Source organism: Cervus elaphus, chromosome 12, assembly GCF_910594005.1.
Source record: "Cervus elaphus chromosome 12, mCerEla1.1, whole genome shotgun sequence".
Lineage (NCBI taxonomy): Eukaryota > Metazoa > Chordata > Mammalia > Artiodactyla > Cervidae > Cervus > Cervus elaphus.
The window spans coordinates 78,457,182-78,479,807 of record NC_057826.1 but is presented as its reverse complement, the minus strand read 5'-3'; the positions used below and the strand labels follow the sequence as shown (position 1 = coordinate 78,479,807).

Here is a 22,626-nt window from a genome sequence, read left to right as displayed (position 1 = left end):
AATTGCTTCAGTCGTGTCCAACTCTTTGCGACTCCATGGACTATAGCCCACTAGGCTTCTCTGTCCATGGGATTCTCCAAGCAAGAATACTGGAGTGGGATGCCATGCCCTCCTCCAGGGATTCTTCCCAACCCAGGGGATTGAAACCATATGTCTTACATCTCCTGCATTGGCAGGTGGGTTCTTTCCCACTAATGCCACCTGGGAGCCCATGTATAACTGATGTCTGCTAATCCCAAGCTCTTAGTCCTTCCCTCCTCTCCCCTCTCCCTCTTGGCAAACACAGGTCTTCTCTTTGAGTCTGTTCATTTGTGTCATGTTTTGGGTTTCATGTATAAGTGATTCATATGTTATTTGTCTTTGTTTGACTTCACTGTGTATGATAATCTCCAGGTCCATCCATGTTGTGGCAAATGGCATTCTTTCATTCTTTTTTATGGCTGACTAACATTCCATTGTGTGTATATACCACATCCATTCATCAGTCAATGGACATTTAGGTTGTTTTCATGTCTTGGCAATTGTGAATAGTGCTGCTATGAACACAGGGCTTTGCGTATCATTTTGAATTACAGTTTTGTCCAGGTATCTGCCAGGAGTGGGATTGCTGGATTATATGGCAACTCTGTTTTTAGTTTTTTTTTTGAAGAACCTCTGTACTGTTCTCCACAGTGGCTGTACCAGTTTACATTCTTTGTGGGCTAGAGTCTTCTTCTTCTTCTTTTTAAAAAATATTTATTTATTTGGCTGAGCCAGGTCTTAATTGCAGCATGTGGGATCTAGTTCCCTGATCAGGAATTGAACCCTGGCCCCCAGCGTTAGAGGCACGGAGTCTTAGCCACTGGACAACCAGGAAAGTCCTTAGATTCTTTTTTTTTTTTCCTTAGATTCTTAAAACTATCATTTCAACCTACCCTGGCCTTTTCTCTATCTCATAAATATTATTTAAATTTGTACATTTAGCAAAGCCACGTGGAGGTGCCCAGGGGCTGATCCTCTGCAGCCCCATCCCTCAGCTGCCTCTGCTCTGGAAAAGTGCCCTCCCAGCGTGGGAGGCCCTAGGACCTTGGAGGTCCCTCCCTGCCCTGCTGTGGGGCCGCTGTCGATCTGGGGTAGCCGTGGGGCACAGGCGTTTGTGTCAGGTCCAGCCGAGCGTGTGCCTGGTGGGCGTCGGCTTGACCGGTGGATCAGGCCTCAGTCACCCTCGTGTGCCGTTCCCGTTCAGTTTTTCCACCGCCCCATTTTACTCTCAGCTTCCTCCCCAGCCTCCCTCCTTTGCCGGTTGTGCAGAGAGCCGCTGTGCCCTGCGGGTGCCTCCTGCGCCGTGTGTGCCCGCGCGTGGGCTCGGGCTGTGTGCCGGGCTGTGTGTCATGCTGGCAGCGCTTAGGGAGGGGCAACGCCGTTGCCCTGTGTTGTAGGAAGGGAGTTTTCCCTTGAGGTCTTAAATGCGATCTGTAGTTTCTCTGGCATCATTTACAGATGATTTGGTAGGATGACTTACTAATGAAACTAATTTTAGAATCTGTTGGTCTTGGAGTGCTCTCAAACGTGGGCATATAGTTACATATGTTGTGTAGAGTAAGGATTATTCCACCTAAGTAAAATTTCCAAGACGGCTGCATTCCTTTAAGCACCGGAATTCTACTTTAGCCGTCTTGATTGAAATCTCTTTAAAACCAGTGCTATGTCTTCTTGCCTTCATAATGTGACTCTTTCGTGTGTGTGACTTGAGGTCACCCCACTGTACATGTCAAAGCTTATATGACTGAGGCCTTTCCAGGCCCCTGGGGTGGGGATGAATATTTATTTGCTTCTTCCGTGGCCTCAGAGGACTGGCTTGACTTCAGGCCCTCAGGTTTTCTCCTTTCATGATTTTGATCTGTGTCTTCTCTGACAGCTATTTTTCCTTGATTCTGACATTGGGCCTGCCTTCGGTAGTCTTTTTAATTTGCTGCTTCTAATTTGGGAGTAGGGAGGTACTCAAACTCTTGTGCACTAAGTACACATATGCACACATGTGCGTCCTCCTCAGAATACATGTTAAGTAGCCACAGTTATGATTAGTCTGGACAGCTCCCTGGTTAATAAAAGACAGAGTTTTGTGACTGGATTTATGGCATATATTTGAGATAAGCCCGATAGAGTGGAAAGCATACCAGACTTGTGTTTGAGGCTGGGTCAATAACTGTGTGTAGTAACCTTGTTACTTCCAAGGTTCTAGGAGCATGACATGAGATTCAGGGAAAATCATAAATCATGACTCAAGTATACCATTTTAATGATTGTGATGTTTAAAATTGCCCTCTCCCTGTTGCTTGTAGGACTTTGTTCTATCTCTGTGTTCTATCTCTAATAATCTTCAGCGATACATAGAGATCTGGAAGAAGGTTCAGAAGGGCAACTGAGATTGTAAGTAAGAATTTAGGGGCATATGATTCATGAGCTTTTTCCTTCAGCTCTTGTTTAATGAGCACCCAGTACAAGTCAGTGGAGTAGGAAATGGCAACCCACTCCAGTATTATTGCCTGGAGAATCTCCTGGATGGAGAACCCTGTCAGGCTACAGTACCTGGGGCCACAAAGAGCTGGACACGACTGAGCAGCTGAACACACACAGTACAAGTCAGATGCTAAGACATTCTGTCCAGGTAGCACCTAGGCAGTAACATCTCATTTATCTAACCATAACCCTTCAGGAGGGCTTCCCTGGTGGCTCCGTAGGTAAAGAATCTGCCTGAAGTGCAGGAGGCCCGAGTTTGATCCCTGGATCGGGACGATTCCCTGGAGAAGGGATTGGCAACCCACTCCAGTATTCTTGCCTGGGAAACTCCATGGACAGAGAAGCCTGGTGGGCTACAGTCTGTGGGGTCACAAAAGAGTCAGATACGACTTAGTGACTAAACGACAACAATCCTTCAAGAGAAAACCAAGAAGTAAGGAGAGGAAAAGGTTTACAAGCAGCCAGGAAAGAGACACCCTAGGAGCAGACAAGATGGCTTTCTTCTTGTGGGGAGGAGCGCTTAGGAAGATAGCACAGGGACTGTGATGTGTGCACTGAATTTTGAATACATACATAGCTGTGTCCTCAGACACTTCTCACAGAGAGAACTGCATGTGAAGGTACTGGGTGCAAAAAGGCACAGAACCAGTCCAGGTTCAAGAATTCCAGGTGGTTGATGTGGCTGGAATGTGGGTAGGAGAGGGGTGAGAAGGGAGAGACTGGGAATGTAGCCTCAGGGCCAGCTCAGCGGGGGTGGTTTGTGGTGCCTAAACAGGTTAGATCTTATCTTGGGAGGAGGCAGAAACTTTTGACTTTAAGTGGAGATTTGAAATCAGATTTGCTTTGAAGAGGAACTCTGTGGAGAACGTTTTTGGAAAAAAGTGAGAGATAGAAGATAGGGAGACCAGGTTAGGGAGCTGAAACCTGAAGGGTGGTGATGGCCTGCACTGTCAGGGAGATGAAGGAATAGATAAAGAAATAGTCAGAAGGTGGAATTTCTGATTCTGGTTGTGGAGGATGTAGGAGCTCTCAGAGATGATGCTAAGGATTCAGGCTTGGACAGATGGAAGGTTGATGGGGTTACCTTCTGAAATAGGAAGGTGGGCAGTCAGTCATGACTGATGAGGTTGAAGGGGGGCGTCTGGGGCTTCTGCTGGGCTGTTCGTATGCCCTTTCAGGAGCCATGCCTTTGTTGTGACGCAGAGTTGTCGTTTTCCCACCAAGTCACACTTACCTGGGCTTTCCTGGTGGCTCAGTGGTAAAGAATCCACCTGCCAGTGCAGGAGATGCAGGTTTGATCTCTGGGTTGGGAAGATCCCCTGGAAAAGGAAATGTCAACCTGCTCTTGTATTCTTGCCTGGAAAATCCCACGGACAAAGGAGCCTGTTGGGCTATAGTCCACGGGGTCGCAAAGAGTCAGACATGACTTAGCGGCTACACCGCCATCACCGCCACACTTACCTAAAAAGAGGCTGATGTGTCCATGATGATGTCAGCCTATTAGTGTACACGGTGAGCATACCTGTATGGTTCATGATCAAGACACCCCTTTCCTAATACTGTAGTCACTGGGGAGCCCATCTATTAATAGTAATCCGGGAATTGTTTGCAGGGCATGTAACCAGAACAAAGAAAGTTTTGACTATTTGAGGAAAATTTACTGAATGTGGTGGGTTCTATAGAATACGGAGCTGAAAGGTAAGAGCCCTTCCTGCCGTCAGTGGACTGGAAGAGCAAAAGTAGTCAGTTGTATGTGATGAGTGCTGGGAGTGGGTGGAGTGGGCTAATGAGTGCTGGGAGTGGGAGATGACATCCACTCTCAACACTGAAGGATGGAAAGAAGTCAAGCGGCCCATGAAACACCCACTCACCACAGCCCACAAGGCCAGTGCCATCTGACAATAACTTGCCTCAGCCCTCTGTCCCCACTCTCTGCTCCAGCTTCTGACCTTCTTGCTTTTCTTGCAATTTGCCTGGAATGTTCCTGCTTCAAGGACTTGTACTTATTTTTCCTTCTTCCTGGAAGACTTTTCCCCCAGATACCCTTAGAATTTATTCCCTCACTCCACTCATGTCTTTGCACAAATATTACCTTGCTGAAGGCTTGCCTTGTCTAAAATGGTTACTCTCAGTCTTCTAGCTGGTTTATTTTTCTCTGTAGAGTTTTTTTTTTTTTTGGTCGTGCAGTGAGGCATGCAAGATCTTAGTTCCCTCAAACAAGGATGGAACCCATGCCCCCTGCAGTGGAAGTGCAGAGTCTTAACCACTGGACTGCCAGGGAAGTCTCTTGTCTATAGACTCCTTACCACCTGACACTGATTATGTACTTGCTTATTGTCTCTCTCCCTCTAGAGTATAAACATCATGAGAGTAAGGTCTTGGTTTTGCTCACTACTGAGTCTCTGGCACCTTCATCATGCTGTTAGGTACTTAGTAATTATCTGTTAAGTGGAGAAGGGGCAAGGAATTCTAGGCACAGGGAAGGGCAATGTAAAGGCACAAGGTGGGAAAAAGTGTGGGGGTGTGGGGTATGTAGGGGGCTGTGGGATGTGGGGACCCCGGGGGTGCAAGGGGTTAGTTAGCGCACAAGGCCAAACCTTCCTCGTGGGTTTAGATTTTCTTCCGAAGCATACAAGGAGCTGTTGCAGGATTTGAAGGAGGAAGGGATGCAGTTGGGGTGGGACATAAGAGCAAGGCTGGAGGCAGAGACACGGGTTAGGAAGCTCTCTTAGAGATCTAGGCAAAACCAGAAAAGCCTGAACTAGGGCAGTGGTAGGTGAGGTGGACAGGATAGATAGGAGAGTATGAAGAAGTTATAACTGGTGCAACCAATAGCTCCTACTGGAATGTCTGACATAAGAGAGGCGGGTGATGAGGAAAACATCCACAAGCCTGTGAGTCTCTGCCGCAGGGGCTGAGCCTGTCTTATGATCCACTGGACACCCAACAGAAAAACAGAGAGGAGCCGGATACATCTTTCAATGACGAGACGAGGTTTCTGGTTTGGGCAGCTGGTAGGTAGTGGCATCACTTGCGGGGAAGGGGAGGAGAGAATCATGTTGAAGTTGAAATTTACTTGTAGGATGGTGGGTGGATGTGCCCTTTGGGAGCTCAGGGTAGAGATGGGGCTGAGGCTGAACATTCAGCAGATATTCACGAAACACTTGCCGTTTTCCCAGCGCTGGTCATCGTCTTTATGAAGGTCTCTGTGTTGCGCTTGTGTGTGTACAGGGTGGGTAACTCACCATCACAATGGATCATGCTAAGCATTGTGATTTTCAAGGCACAGGGAGCTATAGGAGGAAAACTGAACTAGCCTAGGGGTTTGAAAACTCTCTCAAAGGAAATTTAAACTGGCATCTAAATGAAGAAGAATTAACTGAGAGTAGGGAGGGAAGAGGAGCATCTCAAGCAGCAAGAACGGATGTATGAAAACCTGAGGACAAGAAAGGACATCTTTGAGACACTCAAAGGAGTTCAGGTTCAAGTGTTTTTGTTTTTGTTTTGGCTGCTTGGCATGTGGGAGCTCAGTTCCCTGACCAGGGCTCAAACCTGGTCACCCCCTGCAGTAGAAGCTTGGAGTCTTTTTTTTTTTTTTTAAATAAAAAACTTTATTTTTTTTACTTTTAAAAGGTTTTTATTTATTGTTTATTTTTGGCTGCACTGGGTCTTCGTGGCTGCGCCCAGGCTTTCTCTAGTTTCTGTAGGCGGGGACTGTTCTTCATTGCGGTGGGCAGGCTCCTCATCGCGGTGGTTTCTCTGCTTGTGGAGCACAGGCTGTAGGTGTGAGGGCTTCAGTTGCCCTGGTGCGTGGGCTTAGCTGCCCCGAGGCATGTGGGATCTTCCCAGACCCGGGACTGAACCCATGTCCCCTGCATTGGCAGGCAGATTCTTAACCGCTGCACCACCAGGGGAGTCTCAGGGGTTCAGATATTGAGTTTAAGGTAGGAAATGTTGAGAGTTGGCTCGTAGAGGTAGATGGAGGTCTTTCAGATAAGTTGTTCAGGTCTTTATAAACTGTTCCTGTTTTTATCACTGTGTAACAAATCACACAAAACTAAGTGACTTCAAACAGTCATTTTATTCTTTCATGGTTCTTCTTAGGCATTTGGAAAGAGCTAAGTGGGGGCAGTTCTGGCTCAGGCTCTTATGTGATTGTAGTTAGATGGTGGCAGGAGCTGTAAAACAGAGGAATGCTGAAGCAGACAGGGACTAGATGGGCATTTTTTTCTCAAGTTGGGTTGGGGCTTTTCCCTGTGGTCTCTCCTTATGGACTGTGATGAGCTTCCTCCCATAATGACAGCCTCAGCACAATCAGACTGTTCTAATTGTGACCGAAGGCTTTAAGAATGAGTATCCCAGCAAGCAAAGTGGAAGTTGCCTTGCCTTTTATGACCTAGCCTCTGAAGTTGCATGGTATCCCTCCTGCAGTACTATATGAGTAGAAACACTCACAGAATACCATCCAGTTTTCAAAGAAGAGGCACAGACCCTCTGTCTTGATGGGCAGAGTGTTAAAATCACAGTGTATGAAAAGCACACATTGGATGGGAGATACTGCCTAGATATCTTTGGAAAACACAATCTATAGCACACCCTATATTAAGGAGTTTGGTGAGTTGCCTCTTTCTTTTTTTTTTTTTTTTAGCCTCTTTCTTTTTAAAGTTATTTTTTTCTTTTGATGTGGGCCTTTTTTTTTTTTTTTTTGATGTGGGCCATTTTTTAAAGTCTTTATTGAATTTGTTACAAAGTTGCTTCTGTTTTATGTTTTGGTTTTTTGACCATGAGGCTATGAGGGATCTTAGCTCCCCAACCAGAGACTGAACCCACACCGCCTGCATTAGAAAGTGAAGTCTTAACCACTATATCACCAGGAAAGTCCTAAAATTTAGGGAGAAATTACATTTTTTTTCCTGGACCTTAGTTCCCCACCCTGGGATTGAACCTGTGCCCCTTACATCGGAAAGCAGAGTCTTAACCACTGGACCACTGGCAAAGTCCCTTGGTGGGCTTCTTCTAAGGCAATGAAAACCTCTTTGGGTTTTCAAAGCAGGGGAATATTTGTGATTTACATTTTAGAACTTGTGATTTTTAGAAAGATTATCCTGACTTTGCAGGATGGAAAGCAGGGAGACCATTTAGGAAGCTGTTGCCATGATCTTGAGAGAGATGAGAGATGATGAGATGAGGTGAGAAATGATGGTGGCTTGGACTGGAGTCATGTTTTAGGGATGAAGAGACTGATTAAGACTTGGATACCGATTAGATACAGGTAGAGGTTGTTGATGATAAGATACTTAGATTTGGCATCTGGCTTGGGCAGCTGGGTGAATGGTGTTGCCATTTACTTATGGGGGTGCACTGGAGGAGCAGTAGGTTTGCTGGAAATGGTTGGGATCAGTTTGTGCCTGGTGATGCTGAGTAGGTGGTTGGATATTCATATGTATCTGGAATCATGACAGTTAGGCTGGTGATATACTTTTGGGAATCATCAGTGTATATTTGAAATCACAGTAGGAGATGAGATCATCCTAGGAGAGCATAAGAAAGGGAAGAGAAAAGGGCTTAGGATATACTCTTAGAATTCTTAGAAGAGGAGAGCAATTTGAGGAGTCAGTGGTCAACAGTGTTCAATCTGCTAAGAGGTCAAGCTAGATAGGACCAGGTGGAGTTGAATTTATCAACATGAAGATCACTGGTGACTTTGGAGAGGGAACTTGCAAGGGCAATGAGGGTAGAGTTAGATTTCAGAGAGATGGTTTATTCATCCTGCAAGATTTATTGAGTATCTACTCTATGCCTAGTTCTAGGTTAGGGCCTGGGAATACGAGGATAAGTGTGACCCAGTGTCTACCCTCACAGAGCTCACAGTTGACGGGAGAGACAGATATGTAAAGTGTTCAGAGGAAAGGCAGCGCTCCCAAGAGAGGTTGGTTTGCACTCAAAGTTAGTCTTTTTTGGAGGAACTTTTAAGTAAGATAAGGAACAGAACAGCATTAGACTTGAAAAGAAGGAAGTCAAGGAGGACTTTGGCAATTTTTTCACTGGAGTCCTGGAGCTGCATTGTGGAGACAAGGACAGGTGAGGAGGGAATATAGGTGTGCTTTCTAAAAGATGGACTCTGCAGGCAAGAAGGGCAGTTGTTAGAGGAAGGGACTCAGGCTGAGGGAGGAGTTTATGGGAAAAACTTAAGCCTGCCTTATGTTGGTTTGGGGGTGTATTTATCAACTTGGATGAAGTATTCTTAGCCTACAATGAGGTCTTCTTCATTGGAATGCTTGGGTGCCCAGAGTCAGCATCTCTCTCCCTTGAATGGTGCAGAGCATACCCTCACCCCTTTAAGAGGTGGTGGTGCATGGTGGTTAAGAGCATGAAATCAGGCAGGTTGAATTTATTAGCCTTGGTTTCCTCATCTGTAGAATGGGATTCTACTTCTAGAAGCTTGATCTATATTTCTACCGTACTTTCATCCTTTTCATCAGTGACAATTTCGAGAGAGCAAATAAAGATTCTACTTCTTTTGGGGTGGCATGTATTTCCTTTACAGGCATAATGTTCCTTTAAAGCTGCTGATGAACTAACTACAGCCCTAGATAAGCTAGTATTGCTAATAGATCTTGAAATGACTGACTGATTATTGCATAAATAAGTTGTTTGTATGCATGGGTGACTCCACTCATTGCTGATTTCATTGTTAGGGTAATTACATGGTGTTTCCTCTGCCAGGAATTCCACCTCCCTTCCACCAACCCCAGCATGAACCTCTTCACTCAGTCCAGATAGCAATGGTCCTGATGTCTCCCTAAGCCCACTTTGCTGCCCCAGAATGGATGGGTTGCCTCTCAGTGACTTTCATAGCACCTGATTCTTGTAATTGTCCATGTTCACTTCTCTGGGAAGGCTGGAGACTGTTTTTATTTTTAATATTTTTAAAACTTATTTACTTGGCTGCACCAGGTCTTGGTTGCACCATGTGAAATCTTCAGTCTTCGCTGTGGCATGTGGGACCTTTAGTTGCAGCATGCAAACTCTTAGTTATGGCATGTGGGATCTAGTTCCCCAACCAGGGATCGAACCCAGGCCCCCTGCATTGGGAGCATGGAGTCCTAGCCACTGGACCACCAGGGAAGTCCCAGGGCACTGGGTCTTAACAGAATCTGCACAGGGTCTGGAATATAGTGAGTTCAGGCTCAAGACATGCTTGGGTGGATCCATGGGGGAGTGAATGGATGAGTGGATGAATTTTGAGTTCTGAAGGAACCTTGCTGTCCTGTCCAGGGTGCTATAAATGGTTACTTTTTCCAACCAGAGGGGTGTGCATTCGGCCCCTCCTGAAACTAATTACTCTGGCTTCTAGGAGCTCTTTGAGGATTGCTCCAGTTCTTTGCAGCCAGAAGCCCCGATACCCCAGAGGGCAATAGTCCCACTCCCTGGCCGACATCCTTGCATGCGAATAGAGCATATGGTATAGTGGAACGTGTCCAAGCCTTGGAGCTGGCCAGTGAGTAGCCTCAGTTCCCTCAATTGTAAGATGAAGATAGTAAACCTACTCTGTTTGATTAAATTAGATAATGTATGTAACAATGTTGGGATTTCTTGGTGTCTCAGACATTAAAGAATCTGCCTGCGATACAGGAAACCTGGGTTTGATCCTTGGGTCAGGAAGATCCCCTGGAGAAGCGAATGGCAGCCCACTCCAGTATTCTTGCCTGGGAAATCCCATGGACACGGGAGCCTGGTGAGCTACAGTCCATGGGGTCTCAAAGAGTTGGACACGACTGATCAACACACATACATGCACACATCTAAGAATGTGAGTGACCCAACACATAATTGTCAGTCAAAAAATGGTATCTATTGCTGCAAGTTATATCCATAGTCATATACATTTTATTAATTTCTAAAACCTTGACTTTCTGATTCTGTCTTTAGATGATTAAAAGCTGTGTTAATTTTAAGTAGCTTAGAGATCAACAGGGATGGCTGAGACTCCTCTTCCTCTTTGCGGGGGAGGCGGAGGTGGCGTTGTTAGGACTCCGTGTCCAGAAACGCAGCTCCACACGGCCGACTGACTGCCCTTTCTTTGGAGCCAATGTGCTTTGGTCCATTGTTTGTTTATTTATTTATTTATTTAGACTTCTGGCTTTTGGGAGTTTCCCAACCAGGGATTGAACCCGGGTCAGGGCAGTGAAAGCGCTGAGTCCTAACCACTAGACCCCCAGGGAGCTCCCTGCTTTGGCCCACTGTTAGCAGCCCTGGATGTTTCTGCTCCTGTCTTGCCTTCACTCACCCTCCCTGTGACCTAGTTTTGTTGGTCTAGATCTTTGCCTTTGGTTAATGGGCTGGTTTATCTCCTGTGTGTTCTGTAGCAGTCAGCTAGCAGCACACACGTGGGGCTGGAGGGGGAGCTGTGAACAGGCTGCTCTTTAGTGTCCATAGTCTTGCTGTCCCTGATGCTTGACCCTTTGATTTGTGTGTAGTAAGTGCTTTTCTCAAGAGGAAAGGGTTATATGTGTGCATATAGCTGATTCCCAGGTAGTGCTAGTGGTAAATGCAGGAGACGTAAGAGATGTGGGTTCGATCCCTGGGTTGGGAAAATCCCCTGGAGGAGGGCATGGCAACCCATTCGCGTATTCTTGCCTGGAGAATCCCATGGACAGATGAGCCTGCAGTTCTTGGAGTCCCAAAGAGTTGGACACGACTGAAGCCACTTAGCAGCAGCAGGTGCTTTTCAGTGAATGTTGGCTGGAGGAATGAACAGAAGGTCCGGCTCCATGTTCATCTTAGCAGAGAAGGGCATTGCCTGCCCTTGGCTCTCAGGGTGCTGGTGGGGTAGATGGCTGCTGTGGGCTGAGGGGAGGGCAACTGCTTAAGCTGCTCATGAACTCCCAAGGACCTCAGATCTCTGAAAGTTTTGGCCCCTGCCCTCGGGCAGCTTCTCCTAGTACCAGAACTACTGACTTCATGTTCTTGCGGCTAATGAGGTGGAACAGCCAGACGCTGGGCCCCCAACTGCCTGTTGCCCTTTGAACTTTCTACTTGGAAGCTGGTTTCCTCTCCCAGAGGGGTTTTCCATTGTACATTAGGGGCGAGGAAGCTTACATTTCATGTTCCACATTGACAGCAACGCAGGGACTAGAGTCGTTCTGGGAGGGGGTCACCATGGACCTTGGAACAGACCCATCACCAGCAGGGAGGGCAGTGGGGCTCTGTGCTGGCCTGATCCCCAAGGCTTTTCAGGGGTTCACCTTAATCTCTTTTCCTGTTCTCTTTCTCTCTGTCTCAGAAGAGGTTAAGGGAATGGCCTAGAGGAGGCTGGTAAAGGAGCTTGGGCCCCAATCTCAGCTGAACATTGGAGTCACCAAGGGGGTTTAAAAAACATTCATGGCCCCTTCCTCTCCCTCTCTTCTTCATCAATCAAATAACTCTGAACCACTGGGTAGAAGAATGGGAATAGACTTGGAGGACAAGACTTGAGGAAGCAGAAAGCTGCTGCTGAGGACAACTAACTGGGGCCTTGGGAAGAGAGGTTATCAATGGGCAGCTTTAGAATCACCTGGGGAGCTTTAAAAACATGCCGATGCCTGGGCTCCACCCCAGAGCCTGGCTTCTTTGGCCTGGGTGGGGCCGAGCACTGGACTTTGTTAAAGCTTGTCAAGTGATGCCTTTGTGGAGCCAGGAGAGCTGAGCTAAGTGAGGGTTTCGGCTTGCCTTGATCCAGGTAGTTCTGTATGTGATGATTTTGTTTTGTGATGAACTAAGGTAGCCTGAAGCAAGCAGATAACCAGACTCCCCCAGGGGAGCCCCATCTCAGCCCTTCTGAATCAGAATTTCAGAGGTGGAGACCCAGAGCTGTAGGTTCACATTCCTTGGGCCATTCTGATGCTCACTCGGGCTTGGTGTCCCGTTTCTTAGAACCTGAACTGGACCTAGCTGAGCAAACCAGTAAGAATCCAGTTAACCAGGACTCGCTGGCTTCAAGATGGGAGCTGATGGAGTGGTTTAATAGGCGGGCCTGCCGGTTTGCTTGCTCCATCTGGGCGGTGCAGAGCCACGGCGACTGAAGTGCTGAGTCCACTAGGCAGAGTGGGAGGGATGTGATTCGGTGACCCACAGGGTTTATGCTGTGTGTGTCTTCCTGCCAGCTGCTGTCATACATGATGCTGCTGTAAGCAAAATTTCTGTAGCCTGTAAAAGAGTCTGAGGGTCATCTGTTATCTGGGAAATACAGCGGCTCCTCGGAAGGAAGAAATAAGCCATCAAGGAAGCTAAGAAGAAAAAGGGATTTTTGAGATGCAGAGAGAGCCCTAAACCACCATCAGACGACAAAAAGCAAAACAAGCAGCGGTGGGACTTCCCTGGTGGTCCGGGGGTTGGGACTTGGTCCTTCCACTGCCATGGCCCTGGGTTTAATCCCTGGTTGGGAAACTAAGAATCCCGCCAGTCATGTGGCACAACCAGAAAACAAAAGAAAAAACAATCAGTGGTAGAGAAAAGAGGGAAACACTTGAAATTCTTGGCTTAAGGCAGCAGATCTGAGGTTTTTTTGGAGAGCTTACATCTGGTCCTTCTGAGGAAACACTGTGGTAGAGGACCCTGGAGATGTCTGGTGTTTGCAGGTCTGAATGTTCCATCTAAGGGGCTAGGCTGCTCCGTAGCACTTGACTCTGACTACACACAGCCATGGGCTTCCCTGGTAGCTCAGATGGTAAAGCGTGTGCTTACAATGCGGAGACCCGGGCTCGATCCCTGGGTCGGGAAGATCCCCTGGAGAAGGAAATGGCAACCCACTCCAGTATTCTTGCTTGGAAAATCCCATGGACTGAGGATCCTGGTAGGCTACAGTCCATGGGGTTGCAAAGAGTTGGACACGGCTGAGCGACTTCACTTCACTTCACACAGAGCCTGGCCTAATGCAGAGACGGGTGGTTTTTCTTGGGTACCATGTGACAAAGAGCTTGCTCACCCCAGTTAAGCCCAGGGACTGCTATCCTGTCGTTGACTGCTGAGGAATGAATGATGTCACCAGTCAGAAGACATGTGAGAGGCGTGACCACTGACTTTGAAGTTTGAGACAGCAAACTGAGTGGCAGGGGGAATCTTCCTCTCTGTCATCTGAAGGCTGTCAATGTGGAAGAAAAAGAACAGAGCTGAGTGCTGAAATGTAAATGCTAAGACACCCAGAAATATACACTCTGGTGAGGAGCAGATTTCATAGAGATTGGGAGAGGTGCATTTGATAAAACTTTAGACTGAAATTTTAGAGGAAAGGAGAAAAATACACAGATAAAAGTATTCATCTGGGTATTTTGGAGGCTATGAGATATTACAGGGAAAGAAGAATAAAGGTGAAAAGTTGCTTAGTAATGCATTTGTAGAAGCTAGAAGACCGGGAGTGATGCTTTTGGACTCATCAGCATTCAGTGAGGCTAATAAATACATTTGCTTTTTACTTTTACTGTGGGAAGAAGCAATTCCATATTTGAGTAGAATATGACAGTGAAAGAGCACGTGTGTATGCTCAGTTGTATCTGACTCTTTGAGACTCAATGGACTGTAGCCCACCAGACTCCTCTGTCCATAGGGTTTTTCAAGCAAGAATACTTGGGTTGCCACTTCCTCCTCCAGGGGGTCTTCCCGACCCAGGGATCAAGCCCACATCTCCTGTATTGGCAGGAGGTTCTTTACCACTGAACCACCTGGGATGCATACCTTGTTCAGAAGTGATGGACCTGTGAAAGAGCTGAGATTGCTGTAGTATATCAAAGAGAGGTACTTGTATGAGGATCTGCTGTAATGAGGGATGCCTGCTCCCTCTGGGATTGATTGCAGTGAGAGGGAAATTTCAGGACCAAGATATAGAAACCTGTGGAGAGGATTTTACTTCTCCTTTTTCACTTCCCCCACAGATGTAATGGACAATGCTGTCTGCTACTGCTTCCAGTTCTCTCCCTAGAGGAGGGCTGCTTCTCACAAGTAAGCAGGAGAAGTCTCTTTCATCATTACAGATATGTGGCCCATCTCTTAGAAAGGGTGCCAAGGCCCTGGCCTCTGTTAATCCCATCTGCTTACCATGGGAGGGATTACTACATGGTGCTATCAGAGGGCTCTTGGGTTTACCTAGGGATTTCTGCTGAAGGTTTCCCTTAGTAAAGAGCATGGAAATAAACCCCTCACCCTAAAGGAAGAAGCGTGGTAAAGAGAAGAGGACAAAAGCAAAAAGAAGTGGGAATGATGTAATTGTGGGCGTATACTGCACAGCATCAGATGAGAAGAATAAGTATTTTGCTTTCCTCTTAAGTACAGATCATAAAATTTGTACAAAAGGGAAATATGGTAGCAATGGAAACTTCAATTCCCTGAGCTGCTTTGGCTAAAATCAGTTGCCTTCTATCAGAAGCAGTACTTCTCTACATTAAAAAAATGACTTATTGTGGAAATTTTCACATATACAAAAGTAGAGCAAATTATACAATGAACTCTCAGGGTTCAAGCACCAGATCAATGACTGTCTCTACTGTTTTATCAGTGTCTATGCTCCACCCAGTCTTTCATCACCCACACTAGATTATTTAAATCAAATCCAAGACATCAAGGTATGTAATCCATAAAGACTTCAATGTGAATATATAAAGGTAAAGATTAATTATTATTATTTTATATAACCAGGGGAAATGTGGAATCCTTGTGAGGAAGTGACTATGCCTTCTCAGAGTTGGTACTTCCCAGAAAAAAAAAAAACTGCTAAATTTCCTCCAAAATGTACTCTAAATGTTAGGCAAAGAGATTGCAGGAAAATTCAGGGCAAGGAATTATAATTTTATAGCCAGGGATTTAAAAACAACAAAGACCAGGAGTGTCTTCAAAATGAAATTCTGATAAAATAGTGACATTATCTTTTTTAGGAAGAATAGGAGAATCGTCCGAAGATGATGTGGTTGAACTTACTGATTTTTGATGACCTTAGATTTTTAGAAACAAGATATACAAGAGATAATGAGAGATGACATAATCAAGACTAAATAAATATAGGAGTGGCCCAGACCTGTGAGGAGAGTGTCCTGGAGGTTAATAAACTAAGACCTGAAAAAGTGACTTAGGTCAACAAAAGGTTCTGAGAGCAATGTGCAGAGTCAGAAGAGCAGGAGAAAGGCTGGATGCCCTAGGGTCACTTAGATCCCTAATAGTAGATGGTAGAGAGAAAGGAGACGCCACAGTCCCACTTTTTCTCTAACTTTACCTGCAGAAGAATTGCTCACCTAGGAAAGGGTTCAGTAAAAACCCAACAAGCCAATAGATCTAGGCCAGCAAAGAAACAAGACCAAGAGAGTTGAGGAGATAGTAATAAAGCATGTTGTTGCTTTAAATGTTTTTAATTACCCACTTACAGTGGACATGAACTCGGGCAAACTCTGGGAGATGGTGAGGGACAGGGAAGCCTGACGTGCTTCTGTCCATGGGGTCGTGAAGAGTCGGACACGACTTGGTGACCTACCCCCTTCAAGCAAATGGAAAGGATTTATAATTAGTTGTGATGACAGTGACCACTAGGCATCTCCTGGATCTTGGAGAATAGGAAGGGTGTAAAAAGGAAGCTATTGAGTGATGTATTAGTTTCCTATTGCAGTTGTAACAAATTGCCACCAATGTAGTGGTTTAAAACAACACAAATTTATTATTTCACAGTTCAGTAGGTCAGAACTCTGAAATGGGTCCCACTGGGCTAATGTCAAGGTGTCAGTGTTGCCGTGTTCCTTTCTAGAGGCTCTAGGGGAGATTCCATTTTCTCACCTTTTCTAGCTTCTAGGGGCTGCCCGGATTCCTAAGTTCTTGACCCCCTTCCATCCTCAAAGCCAGCGGTAGCTAGTCAAGTCTTTCTCACATCAGAAGTCTTTTGCTGACTCTTCTGCTTCTCAGGGTCACTACTATGCCCACCACAAGTGATACCCTGGCTTTTCAAAAAAGAGAAAGAGGTGGATTCTGAGCATTATGCGCTGGTAATCTGAGCTTGATTCTTGCCCAAATTCTAGGCTCATCTGTTAAAACTGGTTAGCAAAATATGAAGGGAAGAAAGGAGGATCTTTAATAACCTGGATGGATTTGCTAAAAGCAAGCTAACCTCAATTTTAATTTTTTATTCAAGTGTATATAAATAGAAGAAACAGTGCACATTTTTTTTGAAACAGTGCACATTTTATAAGCGTACAGCTTGATGTGTGCTCAGATTGTAGAAAGCAGCCCCCTGAACCTTTCTTGTGTTCAAGTCACTCACCCCATGCCCACCATGCACACTTTAAGGGAAATCTCTGTTCTGATTTCTAGTAGCGTAGATTAATTTATGTTTTTATGTAAATGGACACAGAGGGTATGTCCTCTTGTGTCTGGCTTGTTCACTTAATGTTCGAGAGGTGTATTCCTGGCTTTGTCTGTGGTTGTAGATGATTCATTTTTATTGCTGTGTAGTATTCCATTGTTTTCATTTAACTATTCTACTCTTGATGGCATTTGAGTTGTTCTGTTCTGGATTAGCCCATGCAGGTACTCTCCTTCGTTTTAGTTCTAGAGTTGATGCTGGGCCTTATTGCTGGAAGTAGCCTCCTTCTCTAGGTGTCCATGGAGACTAGGTTTCATGACCATTGAGGAGCATCTCTTTAGATAATTATAGGAGTGACTTCTTCGCAGTTGCTTCTTCCTCCAAAGCAGGGGTCAAAGCAGGAATGGAGGTGCACCTGAGTCAAGGGTCCGAGGTGATTTTCAGGCCATCTTCCTGTGGACTTGGCCCAGCATTGGGTGGAGACTGAGTTGTACCTAGAGGTAGGAGGGTAGGGCATCCCTGATCCTTGAGGTTAAATGTCCTTGTCCTTACATTATCCTAACCCCAGGCCCCACCCCACCCACTTCCCTGCCTCTGAAGCAGGAGGTCGGGCTCCACTTCAAGAAGAGTGCACTTGGCTGTCCTCCCGGGCCACCGGTCAGCTGTATCCGCCGCGGGTGGGGACAAAGAGCTCAGTCAGCACTGCTGCCTGTGGGCCATTTCCTGCTCTCACGGCCAAGAGGCCCTGCAGGCAGCTGAGCGCTGGGGAAGATGAGGGCTGGCGCTCTTGCCAGAGGATTCCCTCCTTCATTCAAACGGAGCCTCCCATGCTTGATGCAGAGAGCAGATCAGGGGGTGATGGTGGGTCCGTGGCTGAGAACAAAGGCTCAGGAGTCGGGGAGGAGGAAACACTGGTTGTCAAGGGAAGGCTACGAATGGATGGATATGGAAGTAGACTAGAGAAGCTATAGGGATTAAAATGTAAGCGATCCCTGAAAATTTTCTTTTCAGAATTTGCTGTAGTAAAGGGTGATGGGTCGGCTTTTCCCTGTCTAGCTCCCTGGACAGAGCTGAGAACAGAACCTGGTGGCATGGGGCTACAGACTGACTCAGAGCTAGAGCCAGTCCCTTAAGCCTCCTGCCCATCCCAGTTTGGTGTTGGCCCCCTGGTGATGCTGAGGGCTAACCGTGACTATTTTTTTCTAATTAAAAAAATGTTGTCTGCATTGGGTCTTCGTTGCTGTGTGCGGGCTTCCTCTAGTTGCGGTGTGTGGGGGCTTCTCTTCTAGTTATGGTGCTCGGACGTACTGCCCTGAGGCATGCGGGATCTTAGTTCCCCGACGAGGGATCAAACCCACATCCCCTGCATCGGGAGGCAGATTCTTTACCGCTGGACCGCCGGGGAAGTCCCTAACTGTGAATTTTAATTATGGGATCCTGTTCCTTTGTGAATGTGGCAGCTCCAGGTGTCCCGGGTGTTTCTAATCCAGCCTGGCTTAAGTTATATTTGTGTGTCAGCAGCAGAGCCTGAGGGTAAGGGGTGGAGGTTACAGGATGTAGAGAAGTGGGATGAGGGCTGCTGAGTGGCTGGAGGCAGAAGCCAGTGGGGAGTGAAGGATGAGTGACTGGCTGAGGGGGATCAGCAGATCTGAAAGGTTTGGCCATTCTGTGGGGGTGCTTGTGGCAACTGCACACTCGTGCCTTTAATTATTAACTTAACACTGCATTGGCCTGGAGTTATGGGTGCATTTTTGCCCAGCCCTGTGATAAGGTTTGGTTGTTCATTGTCTTGTTTATTAGGGACAGGAAAGCCCCCTTTCTGGAAGAACAGAAAGAGACTTGGGCAGTGAGGGAGGGGGAGACAGAAGGTGAGACGGCTTGGTTGCTTTTTCCTGCCCCTCAGGAGGAAGTAGTCCTGGGCCAGAGTGTGTTGAGACCAGGACACAAAAAACCAGGATGGCTGGGGACCCTAAGGGCCACACCACCGCCAGGATGGAGACAGGGAGTCCGTGGGGCTGAGCTGGGGGCCAGAAGCAGGCAAGCCCAGCGCTTTCTCTCTGGGAAGGCAGCCCTCCTCCTGCTGCCCCAGTTGCTGAGCTGGGAGGGAGGGAGCAATGCCGGATCCGGGATCCGCTGTACCGCAGCAGGAAAGCTGCGGGGTGTGCTCCTACCTGCTTGTTTAAGAGGTTGTGGGGGGAGCGGCTGAGGGACATTCTGCTGAATTTCAGAATTGTTTCTTTTGATTTTCCCATGCCCCCCCTCCCCATCCCCCACCACATCCTGGGGCTACTGGTTGACCTCACAGCCTGTGTGGGCTTCCGCTCTAGAATTTCTTCTTCTGAAGTAGATTATAGGTGTTTTTGTGGGAGGGGGATAGTGGATTTCTCTGATATTCTGATGGAAGTTATGGACCCTTTTTCTTAGAGAAATGCATATACTTTGGACATATGAACATAACACTTTACAGAGAATTCCAGGCCTTGTGGAAGCCCTAGGTTAAGAACCCTGGCTCTAAGGGCAATTCATGAACTTTGCCGGAGCTCTTTCAGGTAAAGAGTTTGCCTCTACCCCAGGGTGGAAGGACTTGAGGAATGTCCATGGCTCTGACTTTTGCATTGTCCAGTCAGGAAAAATGCCCCGTTCCCTTTGTATAGGAACCTGTTTCAAGAATCTTTCCAAGCGTGAAAACAAGCAGCTGAACAGGCCGGCAGAGGCAGGAAGTCTGGCCTCCAGCCTAATCCTGGTCACACATCCTGACCTGCTGGCCCAGACACTAGATAAGTTACAGCAGGGCTCATCAAGGTTAACAGTGATCCACAGCATCAGAGTGTTTATTCCTAGGCCCACATAAGGGGCTACGGGGCTGGAGATGGGGAGAGACTGTGACTTTTCAGAGCCAACAGCCAGAACACATCACTAACCCTGTTCTGTCACCAGTTGCCTCCTATTGCTGTGAGCACATTTGTGTGTAAGCAGATCCAGTCACTTTGTATCTCTTATATAAGTGCTGAGTGTGTGTGTGTGTGTGTGTGTGTGTGTGTGTGTGTGTGTGTGTATTGCTGTGCACCCAGGTGCTCAGCAAGTGCCATTGAATGATAATGGTGAGGAAATTTTGGGCAGAGATTTCCAGTGCAGAGCAGGTCAGAGCCCAGACACCTCTTTGACCAAAGGGTCTATTTTAGTGATGGGTACTAGAAAAATTGCTTGGGGGGTCTAAGGCCCTCTGGATGGTAGGGTCAATCACCAATCAGCATTATTTTTCTTTCAGGTCTCTTAACCTTCATTAACTGTGCCTATGTCAAGTGGGGAACCCTGGTACAAGATGTTTTCACCTACGCTAAAGTATTGGCACTGATCGCCATCATCATCGCAGGCATCGTTAGACTTGGCCAGGGTAAGAAATAATAGTAACTGCAACTCAACGTTTGTTAAGCATTTTCCATGAGTTGTACCCTTCTAAGTAGCCTTTGTGTATGATTTCATTTAATAGGTACTGTTATTATTCCCTTTTATTTAGGCCATGCCCCACAACTTGAGGGATCTTAGTTCCTCCACCAGGGATTGAACCTGTGCCCTCTGCAATGGAAGCTCAGGGCCCTAACACCTGGACTGCCAAGAAATTCTCTAAAGTCCCTAGCTTAAGCGCATGCATGGGTGCTCAGTCATGTCTAACTCTTTGTGACCCTATGGATTGTAGCCTGCCGGGTTCCTCTGTCCATGGGATTCTCCAGGCAAGAATACTAGAGTGGGTTGCCATTTCTTTCTCTAAGGGATCTTCCTGACCCAGGGATCAAACCTGGGTCGCTTGTACTGCAGGTGGATTCTTTACTATCTGAGCTACCAGGGAAGCCCCGGCTTAAATAGTGGAGCTGAAATTGGTACCAGGCAGACTGACCCCAAAGCCTGTCCTGTCGTGTCTGTGCATGCTGCCTCCTGGGGGAGGCTGATCTTGAGCCGGCTTTTGCAGCTTGTCGAGCCCAGAGCCGTGGCAGTGACGGTTCTGCCCCTGGGAGTGGGCGTGGGCAGAGACGGGCCCGCGGTGCTCACGCCTCTCCGTTTCCAGGTGTCAACACCTGTTCTGTAACTGCCCTGTTGACTGGGCGCACTGAGCCCTGCCTTCCTCCACTCCGTGTCCGCTGTGCGGCTAGGAGGGGAGCAGGCAGAACTGCATCACCCCTGTTAGGAGGGGAGCAGGCAGAACTGCATCACCCCGGTTAGGAGGGGAGCAGGCAGAACTGCATCACCCCTGTTAGGAGGGGAGCAGGCAGAACTGCATCACCCCGGTTAGGAGGGGAGCAGGCAGAACTGCATCACCCCTGTTAGGAGGGGAGCAGGCAGAACTGCATCACCCCGGTTAGGAGGGGAGCAGGCAGAACTGCATCACCCCTGTTAGGAGGGGAGCAGGCAGAACTGCATCACCCCTGTTAGGAGGGGAGCAGGCAGAACTGCATCACCCCTGTTAGGAGGGGAGCAGGCAGAACTGCATCACCCCTGTTAGGAGGGGAGCAGGCAGAACTGCATCACCCCTGTTAGGAGGGGAGCAGGCAGAACTGCATCACCCCGGTTAGGAGGGGAGCAGGCAGAACTGCATCACCCCTGTTAGGAGGGGAGCAGGCAGAACTGCATCACCCCGGTTAGGAGGGGAGCAGGCAGAACTGCATCACCCCTGTTAGGAGGGGAGCAGGCAGAACTGCATCACCCCTGTTAGGAGGGGAGCAGGCAGAACTGCATCACCCCTGTTAGGAGGGGAGCAGGCAGAACTGCATCACCCCTGTTAGGAGGGGAGCAGGCAGAACTGCATCACCCCTGTTAGGAGGGGAGCAGGCAGAACTGCATCACCCCTGTTCTCTAGCCCTTGTGCTGTTGTTCCTTACCCTAGAAATTCACCAGGGTCCTTCCTGTTAAGATCCGGCTGCTGATCCCTGCACTCTGGCCCATTTCTGTAGGTGTCTCTCTTCTGCTCCCCATTCCTTCACTGATACCTTACTGCTACGGTGTTCTAAACCACTGTTATTGTCATATTCTTCCTCTCCCTTACTGAATCACCTTGTAGTTGGGGCATAGGCCACTAATCCTTCTGCCTTTCTGTGTTCTCTGGGTTCCAGGAGCCTCGACTCACTTTGAAAATTCCTTTGAGGGTTCATCATTTTCAGTGGGTGACATTGCTCTGGCACTGTACTCGGCTCTGTTCTCCTACTCTGGCTGGGACACCCTCAACTATGTCACTGAAGAGATCCAGAACCCTGAGAGGTAGGTACTTCACCATCAGCTCTCCACAGCGAGGACAGCCGTCATTTACTGAACTCCTACTGTGTGCTGATGGCATACTGCACCTGGTCACTTTTGTCAGCATCATTTTGACAGGCCTCAGGCTGGACAAGTAACTGGCCCATGAGCACAGTAACAGTGCTAAGAGGTGAACTTTCTTGTACTAAAAAAAAATTTTTACAGGGCTTTTCACATTTGTTCATGCATTTCAGCATTAAATCAAAGTAGGTTGTATCATGTGCTTGTGTTTTTTTAATTAAAAAAAGACTTTTCTTGATAGATTGTCACACACCCTTATTCCTGTAACTTTAGGGTCACAGACCAGCAGAAACCTTTTCCTTCTGATCCCATGTTTCTCAAATTCGTGACTTAGTGGTATTGTTTGTTTCAGGACGTCACTGAATTGTCCTGTAGTCACGGAGAGTGAAAAGAACACTGGGCAGGAAATCAGAGGGCCTGAATTTGTCTTTCCACTGATTTGTTGGGTGACCTTGAGGGAATTCCCTGCCATCTCTGCCTGCTCCCTATCTATAATTGAGGGGGTT

The 22,626-nt window shown here is 47.3% G+C and overlaps 1 protein-coding gene across 8 annotated transcripts in view; it reads left to right on the top strand.

Annotated features, from left to right (window-relative positions):
* The window catches only part of SLC7A7 (solute carrier family 7 member 7), a 34,879-nt gene that overhangs the window by 8,499 nt on the left and 3,754 nt on the right, over positions 1–22,626 (top strand). For all 8 annotated transcript variants that reach the window (XM_043919524.1, XM_043919528.1, XM_043919526.1 and 5 more), the window contains 2 exons: positions 20,082–20,207; positions 21,919–22,063. In XM_043919524.1, coding sequence (XP_043775459.1) covers positions 20,082–20,207; positions 21,919–22,063 — 271 coding nt within the window. The remainder of the gene's footprint in view (positions 1–20,081; positions 20,208–21,918; positions 22,064–22,626) is intronic.